Source organism: Pleuronectes platessa, chromosome 5 (genome assembly GCF_947347685.1).
Source record: "Pleuronectes platessa chromosome 5, fPlePla1.1, whole genome shotgun sequence".
Taxonomy (NCBI): domain Eukaryota; kingdom Metazoa; phylum Chordata; class Actinopteri; order Pleuronectiformes; family Pleuronectidae; genus Pleuronectes; species Pleuronectes platessa.
The window spans coordinates 7526804-7546965 of record NC_070630.1 but is presented as its reverse complement, the minus strand read 5'-3'; the positions used below and the strand labels follow the sequence as shown (position 1 = coordinate 7546965).

General features: G+C 42.7%; 1 protein-coding gene across 2 annotated transcripts; it reads left to right on the top strand.

Annotated features, from left to right (window-relative positions):
- The first annotated feature begins 1654 nt into the window (after window positions 1–1654).
- On the top strand, window positions 1655–18710 carry hnf1ba (HNF1 homeobox Ba). Of its 2 annotated transcripts, none has more exons than XM_053423394.1 (10): window positions 1655–2324; window positions 4229–4428; window positions 4775–4961; window positions 5055–5278; window positions 11008–11162; window positions 12289–12415; window positions 12511–12690; window positions 13361–13479; window positions 13844–13888; window positions 16543–18710. In XM_053423394.1, the coding sequence occupies exons 1-10, from the start codon at window positions 1954–1956 to the stop codon at window positions 16561–16563; spliced, it is 1629 nt and encodes a 542-aa protein (XP_053279369.1). In that variant the 5' UTR covers window positions 1655–1953; the 3' UTR covers window positions 16564–18710. The 2 variants fall into 2 exon arrangements, with proteins under 2 accessions (XP_053279369.1, XP_053279368.1); XM_053423393.1 differs by having other exon boundaries at window positions 4697–4961.
- The last annotated feature ends 1452 nt before the right edge of the window (window positions 18711–20162 follow it).

Sequence of the window (20162 nt, the reverse complement as noted above, 5' to 3'; positions counted from 1 at the left end):
TCTCTCTCTCTCTCTCTCTCTCTCTCTCACTCTCTCCATATCGATCCACATTAGGGTGTTTTTTTCCCTTTAACCTCCATGTTATCGAAAACTAGAAATTGCACCAACACAATGGAAAATGAATCCATGAAGCCAAAGGGTTGAACATTGACAAGTCGTGCAGATTTAAAGGGTCTTTTTCAGCTGCAGGTAAATTTAACCTGCAAAGAAAAGAAAATCCAGAGTCATATATATTTTAATGCAGTCCACATAACATTCATATAACTCATTCTATTTGCGTTATGTAATGTTTACAACAAAATGAATCTAATTAATTCATTAAAAACAACATTTTACCGGGTTTGCCTGAACCTTTAGGTCAAACTGGAGACTTTCACCATCTGGCTGCATCAGACTGTGGGAGAGCATCCGTCTGTGTGTGGGATAAACACCGATGGCTTCAGCTTTATTGTTGTTTTATTTACAGATGGTTTCAACCAGGCAGAGGTGAAAAGGTAACTCACCCTGACATCATCCCTAATAACCTCATTCTGCTCTCACATTAATCATTAAGTTCAGTTTGTTTAACTCCTGAGTGAACTGACAGTTTATGGGTTTATTTCTTTCAAATTTGCTAAATAAGATAAACCTGTACTGTTTCATTCAGTAATTAAAGGACGGGCCTGAAAGGTTTTATTGTGTCAGATAAGAGACAGTCGAGGTAGTTTGTGACTTTCAGGCTTTTGTCCCACATTTTCAAGCTCAGCCTGTAAATACTGTTGCATGAAAGCTTTCACTTCAAGTTAACATAATAATTGTTTTATTATCATATAACATTATAGACTATTAATATGGTGATTTACTGCAAATGAAGAGTCTGCTTTTGAAAAGGAGAAAGGTTTTAAAGTTTACTATATTAGAACCTGACCAATATATCGGTTTGCCGATAATACCGCACGTTATCATATATGTATAGATATATATATATATATAGCCTGTATATATACAGTTGGATTTGTTGCCTTTTTATTTACATTCGATCATATCAAAGTTTGTGGACAAACTAAAAATATTAAGCCTCAATTATATTTCTTTGTCAGAGCAGTGTTATTTTTGCCGACATCTTTTGTTTAAATATGTAATAGATGATGTATTGTATAAAACTTTTTCTACTACTATTATCGGTATTGGCATCTGCCCCTAAAATCCATATCAGTCGGGCTGTAAACTGTGTCAAACTCAAAAGCTGTATTAAAGGTTTTTCTCTGTGCTCCTGTATAATGTGAGAGATTGGTGTAAAACTAATGAGATTATTAGGCCTCATTAAAGGAAACAAAGCTGAATTAACAGCTACACCTCATCAACATCAACACCCATGATTATCTCATTAGTAAGTAATCATCAACACGGAAAAACCAAACAAAACAATGATTCAAGCGCTCAAATACAGGAACAAACCACCACTGCTCTCTGTCGGATCTACTTCTATAAATCCTAATATTGTTTCTAAAAAGGAAACTCGGATACGGAGTAGAGAAACTCTGGTGAACATGTGCAGCTCTGCTTTCTTCAGTGTCTTTAAGGCTTATATACAACTGGGTCCAAAGTCCATCAGAGCTGCGCTGATAAGAGGAGCCAATAAAAGCAGCAGTGCAGCAGTGTAAACACATGTCGGCCTCGGCCCAGCTCAGGCCCTATTCTGTGGATTTACATAAGGCAGCCATCAGCCGGCCCACTCATTACCATGTTTTATATTCCCCAGCTCTCAGAAAGCATCATGGCAAAGTAGCTCCATCCTCCCCTTCAACAGGGAAGTGAAGCAGGTGTCAGCAGCAGTGCACTCCCCACAATTCCGGACCACTCAGGAAGGAACTTTTTTTGTAACTTTTAACTTTGATTAATCCCCCCTTCCTCCATCCCTCGATTCCCCCTGCTCAGGCGCGCACAGCAGCAGGCCTATATGTTGACTTTTTAATGTTCTCTAAAATGGTATCGAAGCTGACATCCCTGCAGCAGGAGCTCCTCAGCGCCCTGCTGGACTCAGGACTCACCAAGGACGTGCTGATCCAGGCCCTGGACGACCTGGACCCCAGCCCGCCGGGCTTCGGAGTTAAAATGGAGAGCCTGTCCATGTCCCCCGCTCCCGGCAAGATGAGCGGGCCGGACTCCGACTCCAAGCCCGTCTTCCACACGCTCACCAACGGCCACAGCAAGGGCAAGCTGTCCGGTGACGAGGGCTCCGAGGACGGGGACGACTTCGACACGCCGCCGATCCTGAAGGAGCTGCAGTCGCTCAACACGGAGGAGGCCGCCGAGCAGCGGGCGGAGGTGGACCGCATGTTGTCGTAAGTTTACTTTTCTTAAAAAGTGTTAAAAGTTTAGTAAAGATGAAACAAAAAAATGTAAATAATCGCTCCGATTTTTTTTGTTTTTTATTCCGTTTACTACGTCTTCCTCTCGTTTTCTTTCTTAACTTTTAAATATTTAAAATCAACACGATAAATTGCCCAGCCCGTTATATTCCCGAAACACTGCTTTCTGCCTTTGTTGACAGTTTTAAAATAACCCGCCACGGCTCGGTTTTACATTCTGGTTACTAATTATCCACACGGATTATTATTTCTTTACCTTTGTAAAATATCAACTGAACCTAGATCGGTTTATTATCAACTCTCCGCCTCCATGATACAAAAAGCCCAGCCAGGGCTTCTGCATGAGGAGCGAGTGAGTGGCAGCCATGGGAATAATAATAGTTCATTATAATAATAATAATAACAATAATAATAATAACAATTATAACAATACGTTTAGTTTGAGCCTTTACTCACGCGTCAATAAACTCATGATTAAAAAAATTATAATTCCACACCTTTATTTCTAATGATCTCCACTCGAACCTGTAAAAACTAATATTTGAGGCTCTATCTTCGACCAACAGCAGCGGAGGAATATCAAAACGAACCCACGTGTAGTTAAGTTATTATTAATTTTATTCTATAAATCATCAACTGAAAGATACACAGTGGCGTGTGATTAGAGTCAATGGCGATCTGGTTATTCATTGTCAAAAGTTATAAACTAACATCTCCCACTTAACCCGCAGACTTGGATGTAGGGCTCTCGCACATTCTCCAAAACAAACAGTCGCGCGGAGATTTGCTATAATTACCGATGTCAGTGTGTCTGAGTCCCGCTAATCTCGGATGGTACGGACCAGGCTCCATGTTTCACCCCCGACACCGTTTCTCGCTCCGTTTTCCTCTCGTAACGATTCGCGTTAAGGGCTGAATTAGCAAGGTAAGAAGGAGCTTTAATGCTAAATGTACACTTGGAGTAACGGCAAGTAGTTTTAATTTCTGACAAACGAAAAAAGCTATTCTTTCTCACTAAATTCCAATTTTGAGGTTTTAGAGGCACACGTTTAATTGTGAAACTCCATTTAAAAAAAAAGAACACGTGATTTTAAAAGCATAGTTTCCTGTTGAATAGCTAAAACCATATATGTATATGTATAATCACTCCATTTGTATTTGCATCTAGAGACTAATATTTTATTTTAAAACTCAAATAGTATTTTTATTATCAACTAAACAACATGTGATTTAAATGCATTTTTACCTGGATTAAGTAAAAACATATATTTGTTATCCTTTGTGGATGGTTACCCAGTTTTATAGTTTTTCCAAAATCTGACAAATACCTTATTACTCATCATCATTTTTCTATTTGACGATTTGTTCACTTTCTTTGCATTCATATGTTCACCCTCGTACGTTCGTGGCTTTGAATTTGCAGAGACATAATCGAACTGTTTCCCAGGGCTGAAATCTGAACTGAATACTAAGTCCAAGTTTCTCAACCGGCCTGAATCCAGTTGAACTAACCTTTGAAAATATTTACAGCCTATAGAATGGGCTGCAATGATAAACAGGGTTTGACTGTGAGGGGACTTATTATAGCTACAAGCCCCTTTTAAAGTTGGAGGCCTTGAAAAAACAGGGGAGCACGGAGGAAGGAACAAGTTCATGAGCACCTGTGTGTTTGTTGAGAATAAGTTTAGATTCATACATTTTATTACAACAACTTGTGTTGTGAATCTTCTTAAACTCACCCCCCTCTCACATGAAGCGCTATGTATGTTTTTATATTAAGGTGAATATTAAGGGTTTTAGTCTGTGTTGTGTCCCTGTCAGGGCTTGGCTGACTTCAGTGGTGAAATGAGTTGTGTGTTTTCTGCTCCTGAACCCAGAGAGGACCCATGGCGTGCTGCCCGCATGATCAAAGGTTACATGCAGCAGCACAACATCCCCCAACGGGAGGTGGTGGACATCACAGGGCTGAACCAGTCTCACCTCTCCCAGCACCTCAACAAAGGCACGCCCATGAAAACACAGAAGCGAGCGGCCCTCTACACCTGGTACGTCAGGAAACAGCGGGAAATACTGCGACGTAAGTTAATATTTGAGTTTCTCACAGCTTGGCCTGTAATGTGTGGTTGGCAGCAAGTTAGATTGGACGTTTCCTCTCCTTCCTAGGGGACGTTTCAACCCGCAGAATGTGTCCCTGTGCTAGTTCTTATAAAGCTTGTCATTGTCACATGTCAAAAGGAAAACAAATTAATCCTCAATGGATTAATGTGTCTAAGGATCTCTTTCTTTGGCTAAAAGATGGCGTTGTGAAATTACTTTTATTGAATGCGCCTCTTCTTGTCTTTCAGAGTTCAACCAGGCAGTGCAAGGTCCTGGCAGCAATATGACAGAAAAAGACAATCAGGATCCGGTGTTTTTCTTCCCAGAGTTCAACCCTGGTCAGACCATGGGTCAGCCCGGTGAGGAGGTCGGCAGCGAACCCTCGTGCAAGAAAATGAGACGTAACCGTTTCAAGTGGGGGCCCGCGTCCCAGCAGATCCTGTACCAGGCCTACGAGCGACAGAAGAACCCCAGCAAGGAGGAGAGGGAGGCTTTAGTAGAAGAGTGCAACAGGTATACACATGACTTCCTGCACCTTCCCCAGAAAAACACCTGCCACACGATATCAAACTCAACCTTTTCCCCTTGTGCGTCTGTTTCCTGCAGAGCGGAGTGTCTTCAGCGAGGGGTCTCCCCGTCCAAAGCGCAGGGCCTCGGCTCTAATCTGGTCACAGAGGTGCGGGTGTACAACTGGTTCGCCAACAGACGTAAGGAGGAAGCCTTCAGGCAGAAGCTGGCGATGGACTCCATCTCCCTACCGAGCCACGGCCTCAACCCTCTGCTGTCACTCAGCTCACCCCATCACCCCCAGAACAGCGCTTCACCTCCCAGTAAGACGGCGGGCGGGGTTTCTCTGCATGCATTGTTTAAAGCAAATGAAACACTCTTCACAGCTAAAGAGAGAAAATACACGCTAACCTTTTTTATTAAGAGACATTTTAAGGTGTTTATTCCTAAATTTTGGACAATCATGCAAAACAAGGCGACCTGATTCTGTTTCCCCCATGTGTGAGCCCACACTGTCAGAACAGGCTGATGTGATCAGAGCGGCAGAGAGAGAGGGGACAAGTGATCAATGAGCGTGAGTGAGTGAGCTGAGCAAATGCCATTGTTATTCCGATCTTTGAAAACACTCGGAGAACAATCCACATTGTACCTGTAATCTCCACTCCAAAGTCAGCATGGAGGAGCATGACACAAAGGGCAGCAACCCTGTGACAGGCCAGGGTCGGGCCAGGGTCGGGGGGGGGGGGGGGACAGACACGTCCACCTCACCTCCACATAACGCCGTCATTTCCACATATCCTCCTCCCACGCAGGTTGCTAATGACTCCGCTCACCCCGTCGCCAAAACAAGGAAATGCCGCGACCGTGGTCGCTCTGACCATTTCACCCCAACCTGATGTTTGCATTTGCAGTAATTAGTATTGACTGAGTCTACCTGGCGTATACGACGTAAAAAACAAAGCAGTTAGGCTTCACAGAGCACCCCCCCCCCCCCCCACCCCGTACCATCACTCACCCTCCATAAAACCGTGATTTTAGAGAGTCACTCGAGGCCCTTTGTTTTCCACTCGTGTTCGAACACGAGGCGAGCTTTGAAGGGAAAACAAACTGTTTGCCTTGGCTTGCTCTTTTACCTTCGGATAAACTGGTCCCACTTGTGGATGGTCTGTTTGCTCCAGGTTTTTTTTTATTATTTAATGCTGTTGCTCAGAACACCTGACCAGACACTGACCTCAGGTTGCATAGCCGGAGAGGTCAGCGATAAGGCTGCAGAGGAGCGGGGTCGGTTGCACGGTGGAAAATCACTTCGCTCCCCCCGAAATCCCCTCAGCTGGCTGCTTACAAGGTGTCCTGCTGGCATCCTGCCGACAGCATCAGCTGTTTTTCAGTGTCAGCCCCTGGCCTGACAATAATATCCCAGCGGGGCCTCTCATTGCGTTGCTAGGGCACGGCCTGTATTATGCATGCTTAATGGACAATTAAAACCTTTGCTACTACATCTCCCAGGCCTTTGATAAGGGGCTCCTCTGACTTCTACTCTCTATACTCTGCCTCGGCAGGGGGTCCCATTGTCCGTGGTGTATTAGAAGACTGCACTGACTGTAACCAAGGTTCATTTATCTCCGCTGGGCTCGAAGGAGGACTGATTTTAAAGCCTCCCCCTCCTCACCTTTATGGGAATTAGTATAGTTGCTGAGGCTGGGCTCAGACTTGGAGCAGCAGGAGCTGTCCACTGGGGTATTGGTTCTTTTCTGGCCAGACAGGACTGATGACCCCTTCTGCGCCTATAGAGAAAGCCTGGTGACCCCCCCCCTCCTCAAACCAGCACTGCACCTTCAGCCCCACAAGAGAGGTCACTACTGGGTCACATCAAAGAAACTCCTCTGACTCGGGGAGTTTTTATTGATTTTGTTTCAGTTCATTGGTCCGTTGGTCACAAGTGGATAGACAGTCAAACAGTGTGACGTGCAGTTTTGCCGGTGACCCTTTTCTTTACTTTCAGAAATGAAACTGATCTGAGGGAGATTACATAGTTTCTCAGCAGGCTCATGTGAGCTTGCACCTGTGTTTCCCAACACAATGTTTACCTTCTGTAGTACAGTGTTTACTGAGCTCAATTAACCCAATCTACCTACGGCGTTTTACTTTGAAACGTTAATCTCCTGACATACTGTTGGAATACAACTCTCACATATTATACTGCGTTAACAAATTTGAGATTTTGTAGGCATAATAAGTTTGAAGTTACTCAAAGTAGTGATGGAAATTATCAAAGCTCCAATGCTGTAGATATTTCTATTTCTTTTATACTGATATATACATACAGCTTTATCATTATTATTAGTAGTAGTAGTAGTAGTAGATTCTCTTTACTTTTAAGATTTTACATAAAAAGTATATTGAGCTGTTCAAGTATTTACAGTTATTTCATCAGAAAAGCAAAGATTAGTAAAGTTTGATCTCAAATAAACAGCTAAGACTTTTTAAGATTTTACATCTTTCAAAATAAAATACATGATGAATGATTAAATGAGTGATTTTCAACTTCTTTGGCTTTTAAGTAAACATAGAAAAATCTCCCATGGTTTCATTTCAATAACCGTTTCATGCCCCATAAGGTAAAGCTATTAAATAATTAGCAAAAACAGCAGAAATTAAAACAAGATTCCGTCAAATAATAAAACATATAGGTCACAAGAATCATCTCGAGGTAGTTAGGCAGTTCAAGCTACTACTAACCTGTATTTAAAAATTTGGTTAAATCTAACTCCTCCTCAAATAGCTATAAGATTAAAATACTGCTTTCACATTAGCAGCTTAAACAGCAGAACTCTCACATAGTGATACAGTTCATATCAGTCACGGCGGCCATTTTCTGTGTGACAATAACTTTTACTTTTGAAACTCAAAACTCATGTAACTTCATTTTAATAGGATTTTGGATGCAGAGTATTTTCAGGTTATTGTTTAGGTACTTTTCACTCAAGTAAGCAATCAGACTATTTGTTCCACAGCTGGCAATGTGGCAGCTGACGTCGCCGTAAAAACTACAATCGTTGCTTTGTGAGCTGCGTCGTTCTGCACGTTACACAACCAGCAGACTCAGAAGTTCCCGATCGGTTACAGTAGTGGGGGGGGGGGGGGAGGAATGGCCGTGGGGTGCGTTGCTTTGCGTCACCTCAGGCTGGTTTGGAACAGCGACGCACACATGCAGGGAAAGGACGGCCGAGCTCTGCACTTTCCACTGCTCTGTGTGTCCCGGAGAGCCACAAAGAGGCGACTGGATACGTCCTGCAGAGACCCAGGAGGTCTGTCATATGCAGGGCCACTACAATGACCACTGCCTGGGGTTGGGGAGCCAGGCTTTGATACTACATGGGTCACACAGAGAGAAAGAGGCTTTTAAACCTGCTGAAGGTCCCTGCTGCCACTCCCCCCCCTCTGAAGTTCTCACCCTCCTCCTGCTTCCGAGGAGAAATCCCGACGGGGCAAAGTTTCAGTTTTACAGAATCTGCAATCAGGAGCAAGGATTGAACGGTTTATGAGGATTAACGTGTCTAGAAAACCTGCTCTTCCGAGGGAATCTCTAGAAACCCCGAGTTTAAAATGTGGAAGTCATCCTTTCTCACTCCGAGGTTCCCTGTAGCTAAAATTACGGCTGAACCCGAAGAAACAAAACCCGCCTGAATAGCATCCTTTTCTCCCCCTGACACTTTAAGAGGCGGCCCAGCCCCGAGATAACTGCCTTTTTATGAGTCCTCTACCATTGTGTTGCAATGGGGGTCATGAGTCCAGTGGAGTGCTTTATTGTTCCGCGGCTGTGTTTACAAGGCACGGTGGAGTGTTGTGGGGTTGCGAGTATGCTGCACGAGACAATATGAAGTCTGTGGGCTGTACAAAATGGTGGACGGGCAGTTTGGAGGATGAAATATGGCGTCCACGCTCCGCTCCTGGCACCGTGGTGTCTGCGTTCGAAGTGTCTGAAGTCAAATCATAGTCTGACATCAGGGAATGTGCTTGTTTGGGCTTTTTTGTTGTCTCACTGAGAGTTAGATGTAAAGTTTTATACCACTCTCAGGTCTATCAGTTACCTCAGCTCAGCAGAAACACTGCAAACTGCTCAGGATTCTGTCCACAATAGAAAATACAGCAAATTTTTACCAGCATCATTAAAGGTCTTAGTGTTAAATGTGTTATCTTATTTAGAGCTTCAACAAGTAGCGGTTTAGTCGATAAGGATATTGACAGAAAACTAATTGGCCACCATTTGATAATTGGATAATTGTTTTTAGGAATATTTCAGCAGAAGAGTTTAAAGATTTGTGGTTTTAACTTCTCACTCCTGAAAAATCTCTGGTTTCTTTTTCTCTTCTGTGAGAGGAAACTTTACGCTTTAGGGTTTTCGGGCAAAATAAGACAGTTAAAGATGAAATCGGGAGACTAAGATAAACTGAGTTAATCATTTATTCATCATTTTCTTACCTTTATATATTGATTAATCAATATCCAGTGAAATACTGCGCGGTGAATATTTTAATCTTTGGACACAACCAGGCTCTTTCCCACCAGTCTCCTTATCTGACTCTAGAAAGCAAATAAATACATTTCTCAAAATGTGTCCCACACATAGCGCAAGAATCTATACACACATCCAGTCACGGAAATGATTTTCACTATCAAAATTATTTGCTCTCCCTGACACCTGAAGCAAATATCTGCAAACACATCCTGTTCCAGTTTACAGCAGTGACAAGAAATCAATGCCCGCCCAGGTCCCATCCATTTTTTTTTTTTTTTCTTCTCAGAATGAATGTATAGCAGTGGTTCTTGTCGTTGTCTGACCGACCCCAGCGTGTCACTCAGGCTGTCACGCCCGGGTCAGGGCCGCTGGGCTCGGGGAAGATGTGGGATCTGAGTGCAAACAGAGTCTGTCTCTGCACTGTCACTGAGGGAGGGGCGCGCTCACTGACTGTGTGGGGCTGAGACCACAGGATAAGAATGTGTTTGACATTGCTTGTAATTGTGTAATGTTGACTCTGTTGGTATCAGAGGGGGCCTGCATGGGCAAACAGCCGTTTGATTGTGGGCTGTTTGGGAGGTTCGAGCTGCTTCTTCTTCGGGGGCCTCTGAAGAACAACAAGTAGTCTAGACAGGAGATTAAGGGATAGCACTAAAAGACCATTTCACTCAATTTCACTGCGCTGTCACCAATACAAAGAAAATACCGTGAAGTACATTTACTCAAATACTGTACTTATGTAGACTTTTTAGGTCCATTCCCTACCCTGTGAGGTCCAAATATTGTATTTTCTACTTACCTAACTTGTTAACAATTTTACTTTAAAACATCCGACACTAATTTGATAAAATACAGTTTGATATTTTTATTGAGGTTAAAAAGTTTGCAATTTTCTAATATTTCATAAGAAAAATGTAAGATTAGACAAAAATCCAACAAATAATATAAATTTGTGAAGCAGAACTTCTCCTCCCATCTCATTAAATCATTAGACCGTGAACCACTGGTCTCAACTGTATATAGAGTACCTAAAACTACCTCCACCTCAAGCAGCTACAGACACTGATGCTAAAAATTAATAATGTAATTTACATACATTAGTCTATTGTTATTTTCTGATAATAAACAGATGTGGATGCAGGACTTTTACTCGTGACTGTTTTTTTGGGGCTTCTTCCATTCCTGGTGAAACTTCACATAGACGTTGTTTTGATCAACGTGGGTAGCGTTTGTGTGCTGATCACAGAGTGTAATGGGAGCCCTGCTGTTGTGAGTGCGTGTGCGCAGTGGACGGCCTTGGCTGAGCTACGCAGATAGCGGCAGTGGACGGGTCAGTGTGTTTGTTTGCTCTGTCCTCTCCTGTCTGAGTCAAAGAGCAGGTGAGTGGAGTTGGTCGGAGCGACGGAGGCACGGCTCAGCTCGGCTCACAACCAGGCCGCTGTCTCTCTGCCCTATATAACTGTTTGTAATGGAGGCACATGGCGGCTAAGACAAGTGAAACCAACCTGCTCTTTCCCTCTGTCTCTCTTTCAGTGCGCTACAGCCAAGGCCCCGGTGAGGTCACCTCCTCCACGACCATCAGTCACCACAGTAGCAACGGCATGGCGTCCAGCCAGTCGGTGCTCCAACAGGTGTCTCCGGGCGGAATGGACCACAGCCACAGTCTGCTGTCACCTGACTCCAAGATGGTGAGTGAGCACACCTGGGCCTCCATGGCCTCAGATTAGATAAGAGCAGGAACCGCGTGTAGTGTTAACGCACAAAGCAGGTTCCTGAACCTCCTCTCCCAGGGACCAACTGGCAAGAGCCAACAATTAGCACAATGTGTGTGCTGTGTTTGGAAGGTGGAGCCGGGGGTGGCAGGCCACGGCTGGACTGCCACACGGCCTTCACCCGAGTGCACCGGGCGCGTGCGTCGCTCTGGCAATAAACCTGACAAAGAAACGTTCTGTTCTTATTGATTAAACGCCTCGCCAAGAGGAGGCGCAGGTGGAGCGCCGCTTGCTCTGCCAGAGAAATGACGCCAACATTTGATTATGCCCCATGTTTCTTTTTTTTTTTCTACGCCAGAGTTTCACCCCTCTGCCCTAGTCCAATATTTGATCAGTGACAAGGAAACCTGTGCAAGGGCCCACACCGTTTGCGTGGCGGTGCAACAGAACTTTGGAAACATGATGTCTATTCTGTCAAAATACAAGAATCCTTAAATTACCCTGCAGTACAAAATCCTCTAATCTTTTGTCTTGCTCGGGGTCACAAAAAGTACACATTATGCAAATCGGCTGTTGAATGCTTTGTGCTGACTTCCTCGTCACCTTGCAGCACTTCTGCCTTTTGGAACAGCTTCATGTGAAATGACCACAACAGTGTGGTGTGCAGCAGGTCAGAGCTGACAGTTTCTTATCTGCTGCAAATAGTCAAATAGACGCGGCCCCACCGAGCAGGGGAGGGATCTGCATCCAGATCCACTACACTGGAAATGTTGCTTTGGGATATATATCCGTGTGTTTTGCAAACAAGCATGCACGTGTTTGCATAAACCAATACGTACAAACACTGTCAGTCTTCTCTGCTGACATTTTCAGTATGATTCTCTTTTCTTTACCTTTTGTTCCTTATCAGTGTTTGCCTGTGTGCCGTGTGAGAGTGCAGTTACTCAAGTGTAGTGTCGCACAAAAGAATCTGAACCATGCCATCGCTTGTTTTTCTCCCAAGCAGACCTCTGTTTTACTTTGAAATTGGATTTCACGTGTTGTTAGCGGGTGAGTGTTGTGTGGTGCTGTGGCTTGAACTATTTCCTGCATCTTTCCACAGATTTCTGTCTCAGGCGGAGGACTTCCTCCAGTCAGCACACTCACAAACATCCACAGTTCCCATCACAGCCACCAGCAGACACAAAACCTCATCATGCCTCTATCTGGAGTCATGGCCATCGCTCAGAGTGAGTCGACCTTCCCTCCAATGCAAGAAGCGAAACTCACTGTGCTTATAACTACAGTGAGAGGGTCTAACCAACGTCTTGCTGCTTCCCACCAGGTTTAAACTCATCGCAGTCTCAGTCGGTGCCGGTGATCAACAGCGTGGCGGGCAGCCTGGCAGCGCTGCAGCCGGTCCAGTCCTTCCAGCAGCTCCACAGCCCCCACCAGCAGAGCCTGATGCAGCACTCACCCAGCCACATGGGCCAGCAGCCATTCATGGCCGTCACACACTCACACAGTGCGTACCACTCCTCTACCGTCCTCATGCACATCTCTGTGCTAAGCTTTGTAAATTAGCTTAATTTATTGGCTTGTGTAAAACAAAGAAATGTCCTCAGGGCTGCATTTAACAATTATTTATTTTATTGATCAATCTGCTGGTTCTTTTTTCGATGAACCCTTTTGACTATATAATGACAATACAAAGTGAAAGCTTCCTGTGATAGTTGCACCTCTTAATGTCTAACTGGAAACCTTTGCCCCAGTGCTACTGTCTGTGAAGTCAGGGTTAGTGTCAGCAGTTCTCGACGCCTGCAAAACGGTGTAATTCTTTAAGAAAAATTTGCAATTTGAGAAAAGGCTTATAAAGTAAATAGAATTCTCTTTTTTCATCAAGACCCATGAGTTATTCCCTGAAACTGTAAAACAAATCTTAAAATAAAATGTGATCCTTTGTCCAGCTCCGCTCTGAAATCAAATGGTTTCTCTCCTTTAAATAGTTTTAAGAAACCAACAGACAGGGGCAAAAACATAGCTTCCTTCTGGAGATAGAAATGCAATTCAAATGAACTCTGCTGTTATGATCTATTAGGTTTGATTTTCTCTCCATAATATTCAATGTTTTTCATTTACTTCTTTGGCACCTTTAGAAAAGTTGTGTAACTGAATTTTTTTGTTCTCTTCTGCAGTGTACTCTCACAAGCAGGAGCCGCCACAATATTCCCACCCGTCACGGTTCCCCTCGGCCATGGTGGTCACGGACGCCAACAGCCTCAGCACCCTCAGCTCCATGTCCTCCGGCAAGACGGTCAGTCCTTTAACCACACAGCTCACCTCTGTCTGATTGTCACTGCAGATTTCACATAATCGTGGGGGGGCCTGTGTGCAAATTGATAGTCAGTGTGTGATGTCATTGCAGTTTCTTTTACATTTTGCCACTGGTTGTACTGCCTCGTTAAAAAGGAGACACTTAAATCTGCTCACTCATTTCCTACTGATACACAAAAATCACCCTCACATTGAGAAAAGATTCAATCAAAGCACACATATATATATATATATACACACACACCTACACACACACAATATCAGAAAACTAGACCATGCCCGGGGAGGAGGAGTGGGTGTTTTTTATGACTGTGTACTGACTTGTGTAATCCCTCTCACATTAGGACGGTTCTGTAAACAAGATGGTGCAGCTCGGTGGTCTCTCCTGGGTAAGTTCAATTTATTAGTTCAGTCACACAGATGAACACAAACACACAAATATGGCACATAAATCAAATATGTCAAGGAGCCGCAGTGCAACAAGTGTTTTTTTTTTTTTTATCTTGCTCGGGGGCTGCAGCTGATGTTCACAGGCTTTCATTTGACCTCAATCTAACAGACGAGACGGACACGTGGAAAGTGCATTTCCTCTCACACAGACGTCCAATCAATCAGCTGTTCCCTCAGCCCGAACGCCCCCTGATTAACGCTCCCTCCTTTCACTTCGCTCCACTCAGAGTTATCTCCGTGATCAGGAAATGAGCCTCGCTGTTAATCAAAGTTCTCGAGGCCTCTTGTGCCGCGTCTTCCCTCCATGCTACAGTGAGGCTGCAGATGGGGATGGGCTGGGTGGGGGGGTGGATGGTTTCTCTCTTCTTTCTTTCCCTTTTTTTTTGGGTAATTACACCTCTTCCTCTTTCCTATACTTCTCCCCTGCGCTCGGTGATCACTGTAGCCTGAAATGTTGACCGCAGTGCTTTCACACGCTCAATTTCCCACGCTGAGGCCGAGCGCTCGTACCCGCCGAGCTTTTACTGACAAACTGATGGGTTGATGGGATGATTCAGGGCCCGGTGCAGCCTCTGTGTAGTAAAGCCTGTAACACACATCTCCTCGAGGCAGTGAAAGAGAAAACAGGGTGAAACCAATTCTCCTGAGACAATCGGCTGTTAGCTTTTGCAAAACAATAAATATGTAACTTTGTAAAAGCTATAAAAAGAATAGTCACTCAGCGCCTTTGCCAAAACCACAAAGTAACAATATTATTGCCAAACAGCCAGATTGAATTTTTTGATGAGCTGGCTCTATTACAACAATTATTTTTATCGTTGTTATTTAATTAAAGCATTTAAATTCACTTTCTTCTTGATTTTTAAGAACTGCTTCCATTTTCTTTTTGACTTTTATTGAGAAAATAAGTTTTGAGCACTTCATATGTAAAATGTAACCAAAAAAATAAAAGGCTCATATACGATAACACACACAAAAATTCTTCCAAACTAAAACTGTATAGATGCAGGTTTCTGATATGTGTTGGACTGTAAATCAAACCGTAGCCTATTTAAGTTCTTTCTGATTATTCAAACTGACAAAATTGAAAAAAAAATCTACTAATCAATATCAAAATAGTTGCAGAATAATTATTTGTTGATTGACCATCCAACTTTATCCATGCATGTTGCATTTGTGACCATTTGCCAAAATCTAGGTCTCTATAAATAAATGTTGCAGGTATTAAATAGCTTAAAGTGGAATTACTCAAGCATCAAAATTGCCTGGTACTTAAGTAATAGAACTTGGTTATTTTACGGCACTGGTCTCATCATCACCCTGTGGTCTTTCACAAACCCGTTTATTTAGAGAGTAGTTAGTTCACAGGCTCTTGCAGGTATTTTCTTATCAGGACTTTATTTGGACGGCTCAGCCCTCCACTCATGACACAACCAGCATCCACTGGCTTTATAACACTCATTGTTTACCGAGGACCCTCTGTTATACCTTAGAGTCTATTTAGAACTCACCTTCTTCTTAGAGCCCGGCATCTAATGACTCAGGTCTTACCTGCAGGTCAGCTTTATCAGGTGTGACTGTTTGCTGGCCGCAGGGTCACACCAGGGTCACCGGCCTCCACCCATGGAGACGTAAGGAAAAAAGCAAATTCCACAAACAATCAAAAAAAAAAAGAGAGAGGGAGCATTTCAATGGAAACAAGGCTTTTCAGAGTCAGGACAAGAGGGATGAGGAATGTATTTGGTCAGGTGTGGCACACGAAGGTGTCGGGGGGGGGGGGGGGGGGGGTGTATTTACCAGTGATAGAAAGCGTTCAAATAATCTACTTAAGAAAAAGACAAAAAGGGCTAAAAGTCATACTACACAGTAAAAATACACCATTAAGTGTAAAATAAAAAATCCTGCATTCACGATTTTACTTAAACGCTCTATATTTTTGCTATTGTTTGTGTTTCCCTCGATACTTTGTAAGTTCCTCACCTTATCTGTGCTCCTCTGTCACAACCACATTTTCTCTTCAGGTGACATAACTCTTTAAAACCAGGTCCCAGATATACAAATACAAATATACTCAATATGTTTGTAAAACGATATAGAGTTTTTATCAAACAATAATCAAAAAAATAAGTAAATTGGGAATTTATCGGGGACTATTTTCTGTTATAGATTTATACACATCCCTGCTCTGCTCTGATATGTGTGTGTGAGACTGAGTCAAAATGAACTACAGCTCCTATGTTTATTCTAATGAAGGCACGTGTCATCTAGAGCAACCCTGTGGTTAAATTTGGTATCTTCAGTAGTATTTGGATAACACAGGAGGTCTATGGCACAGGGCACCGGAGAATAAGCTGCACACATCAGACACAGATCATTACTTTGAGTTATATTGATTCATTGATGTTTTCTGATGTGATTCATAGACAATCGGAAAGTGTGTTAGATCCCACATGATGCAGGCTACACGATGTACAGTAAACCCGTGTTACCGGGCAGATTGTATTTATTGTTTTATGTAACACAGACCTACTTTGTCTGACATTTCTCTCTCTCTCCTCCTCCTCCTCCTCCTCCTCCTCCTCCTCCCATCCAGTGTCCCCTTCAAGCTTGGTGAGAGCATCCTCCACTTCCACAGTGCCCGGCAACCGGAGCGCATTTTTCCACCCTCTCACCGCGGTAACCATGGCGACTCTTAATAACCGGCAGCGGCGCGCTTCGTGATGAGTCAGTCGACAAACAACGGGAGTGACGGCGACGGCGGGCCAGGCGGCGAAAATGAGAAATGGGGACAGAGAAGAAAAACAAACAACAAACCCAACAAAAATAAAAAATAACACAAACCCCTACTCCCCTCACACTGCCCAACCTCACTGGACCTGAGAGTGAAGAGACAGGACTCCCCCATCCCCCCTCCCCCCCTTTCACTGTCGCACACACATGATCAACAAGGATGTATGATTTTAACACAATCTTTGAAAACAGTATTCAATTTTTCATGCCCACTCTTCTCTATTTTTTTTATTTTTAACTGTACAGTCACTTCAAAGGAACAAAAAATACCAAGCACCAAAAAAAAAAAAACTGCTCATGAACTCTGTGCACCTGACCGAAGGCTCTGGGACAACGTATATATTAAGACTTTGATTTAAGGTGGAACCATGAAGATACACTGAGACAGTGATCGGCCTCTGTGAAGGTTTAAGGAGCCAGTGACTTACTGACACACACACACACAAGTGCCTGGATGTGTGTGCACGTGAGCAGAAGCTGTGTGACAATCACAATAACCTGTACCGATGTTGTGCATGCATTTTGACATTCATACTGGGCTTTAAAGGAGTCTTCCATGTTATTCTCTCACATTCAGTTTACCGTGCTAGCATTGAGTGCGGGCCATGAATGCCAAGGACTCGTCACTTCAAGTTGTTGTCGATGTGTATACTGTGATTGAAAAAGACTTTCTGACAATCTTGACAGGACTATGCAATGTGTCTATAGGCGTCTGCAATGCTTTGTATAGGTGGATTCTGCACACGGCTCCACACACTTGAAATGAATATGCACTATCAGTGAAGTCACCATACAATTATATTGGAGTGGCCGTTGATAAAGCTGCCTGTTGTATAACATAAAAAAAGCAGATGTAAGAATGCGCGGCAAATATGCACAGTGTAGGCGCAACTTCTATTTGTAACCGCGTCTCAAACGCTCGCCTGCCATATCTGTGAAAAGCTGGTCTTGCCTTGCGGGGGAGGACTGACTCACCCACTTTAGAGGTGGCCCTTCCCCTCCATGGAAACCTCTGGCTTTTTGTTTGCACACAGGTTCAGGTGAATTTCAGGAATGGGACTCACCCTCGTCCTCCTCTTCCTCCTCCTCCTCCTCCACCTCCTCCCAGTTCCTGCCAGAATGTGAAGAAATAGGACAAATATTGTTAATAATCTCAAATCAAGGAGCAGGACCCCCCCGGAGAGCGCGGAGCAAAAATATTGACAAGCATTCAGAGGCCTAACAGTCATCTCAGTCTGGTAATTTGTGAAGGAGACCTGAAAGAGGATGATGTTGTGACAGCAGCTGCTCTAATCTAACAGGAATCCACAAAGACTGAGAAATGTTGGGGAGAGGAGCAGCTGCTGTGGGTTCAGACGCCCACGCTGACAGTATTAAGGTGTGTTCAGTCAGAAAGCCAAGCAAACTCTCGCCTTGTGCCTTAACATGCAAATATCGCTTCCTCGAACAGCGTTTGCCAGATTTGGGAAATTGGATTTTGAATAGTTTGGCAAACTCTTTGTACCACGACTCATATTCTTCTCTGTTTGACTAACCATGTTCAGTTGTGTCGGTCCATTGACTTTGCCACGAACAGTTTGCTTTGAGCTCTGTCAGAACACACAGTCATACTCTGGTGGGAAGGTTTGAAATAAGGAAAAATATCAGTTTATACGAAAGCTTTCCATGTTATTATGAGAAGAAAACGGCCATTCTGACTATCCAACCCTGCATATCATCATAAGTGTGGCAGATCCAGTCTCCTATTCAATATTAGGTCATTACATTGTTATTATTATTATCTTGGTTGTGACTGTTATAGGCACATCTATTGCCATCTGATCAGAGGGCACTCATACTTGTGTGGCAGGACATGATTTTATTCCTCCTAATGTATTATTTTTGTATAAAATTGAAATCAATCATAAATCATTATTTATACTTTCTGAGAAAATGTTGATATTTCAAGTAAAAGCTTTTTTCCAAAATGAACACATATGTTTGTGGTTATTTTGTGCGGCGAGACATTTCAATAGATATGTTAAAGAGAAACAGCGATAAAAGAACACACATATCCTTCAGTACATGTACTTAAGTACGTGTATACTATTCATACAAATCTATCATATCTAATATATCATATTTTTTAAAGAAATTTCTGTATATATTACTTATTGTTCTTATCATATTTTAAATTTGTAATATGTCACCAGGAGCTCTGCAATAAATATACAGTAGTACAAGTAAAAATATAAAATTCTCTCTTGAAATGTAGTAGAAGTAAAGTAAAAGTACACTAGAATAGAAGCATCTGAAGTATTTGAAATGTATAGACTTCATGTGGTGAGGCTCCTTTTTGTAAATAGCTGTTCAGTGTGTACAGTTTGTTTATTGCTGCTACAAAGATGTTGTGTCGCAGAGTGATAAGAAAACAGATCTAAAGTGCACATGACGTCTCAGGCAGCCAGTTCAGTGAACCTGACCAGTTAATAACATGTATTTTATAGCATAATAAATGTATCAGCCTTTATCTGGTACAAAAAATATAAAGTTGTCTCTAATGAGAATAAACAAGTGACGTCAGAACATGATTTAAGTACAACTTACAGTTTAATTTAGTTTAATACACAGTTGTATTTATCAATAATACTCTATAACATCTTTGATTATTCAAGTTGTGGCATTATGGATTAAAGAGCTTTCTTCAAAACTACAAAATGCCAAACACTTCAATTCAAAATGTTATTATCAATTTAGACTTGTATGTATTTTACAGTATTAAATCAAAACAAATGACTGCGTATGTTTAAGGTATTTGAGTGGTCCCGTTTAAAAGACATCAGAGTTCTTTCTTTATTATTTGTATATGAAGTTAAACCCAAACTAAGATATGATTGATTTATCATTACATTTTTGTGGCTTATTCTACTTCAACTTGACGAACCCTCTAACATTTGCTTTATTTACAATAGTGAAGCTTCTTCTTACCACTTGGGCGCAAAGGAAACAAACTCTGAACCCATCACTGGCATGTGATCACGATCTAAGTCGAACTTGCTGCTTATTTCCACATCGAGCAGTTGTGGAGCAACAATATTCTGATTGAAAGTGGTGAGCAACACAAAAAGTTAAAAGACAGTAAAGCTCCAAAGACCTGGTCACAAGCAGACAAACATTCCCTTGTTAATATTGATGACTATTAAAAAAAGCTGCCAGGTCTAAACACACATGCGGAAATAAGTCCAAATGTGTAAGTGGTCAGTTTTGACTTACGTGTTGAAGTTTACCCATCCATCCCTCTAATGATTACAGTTACACAACAACCTGTACATGTTCTACTCAAGAAATAGGAAATATAATGACTCAACCCATTGCTTGTTGTCTTTCTATTTAAAGGGAGTCTTTGTGGCCTGTAAACTGTGGTTTAAAACATATTTAAAATGT

Excerpts from the sequence above, each read along its gene's own strand:
- hnf1ba (XM_053423393.1), top strand. The coding sequence starts at position 1,954 with ATGTTCTCTAAAATGGTATCGAAGCTGACATCCCTGCAGCAGGAGCTC. Across the intron at positions 4,429-4,696 it reads ACAGCGGGAAATACTGCGAC|AGTTCAACCAGGCAGTGCAA; the intron begins GTAAGTTAATAT and ends CTTGTCTTTCAG. Across the intron at positions 13,480-13,843 it reads CCATGTCCTCCGGCAAGACG|GACGGTTCTGTAAACAAGAT; the intron begins GTCAGTCCTTTA and ends CTCTCACATTAG.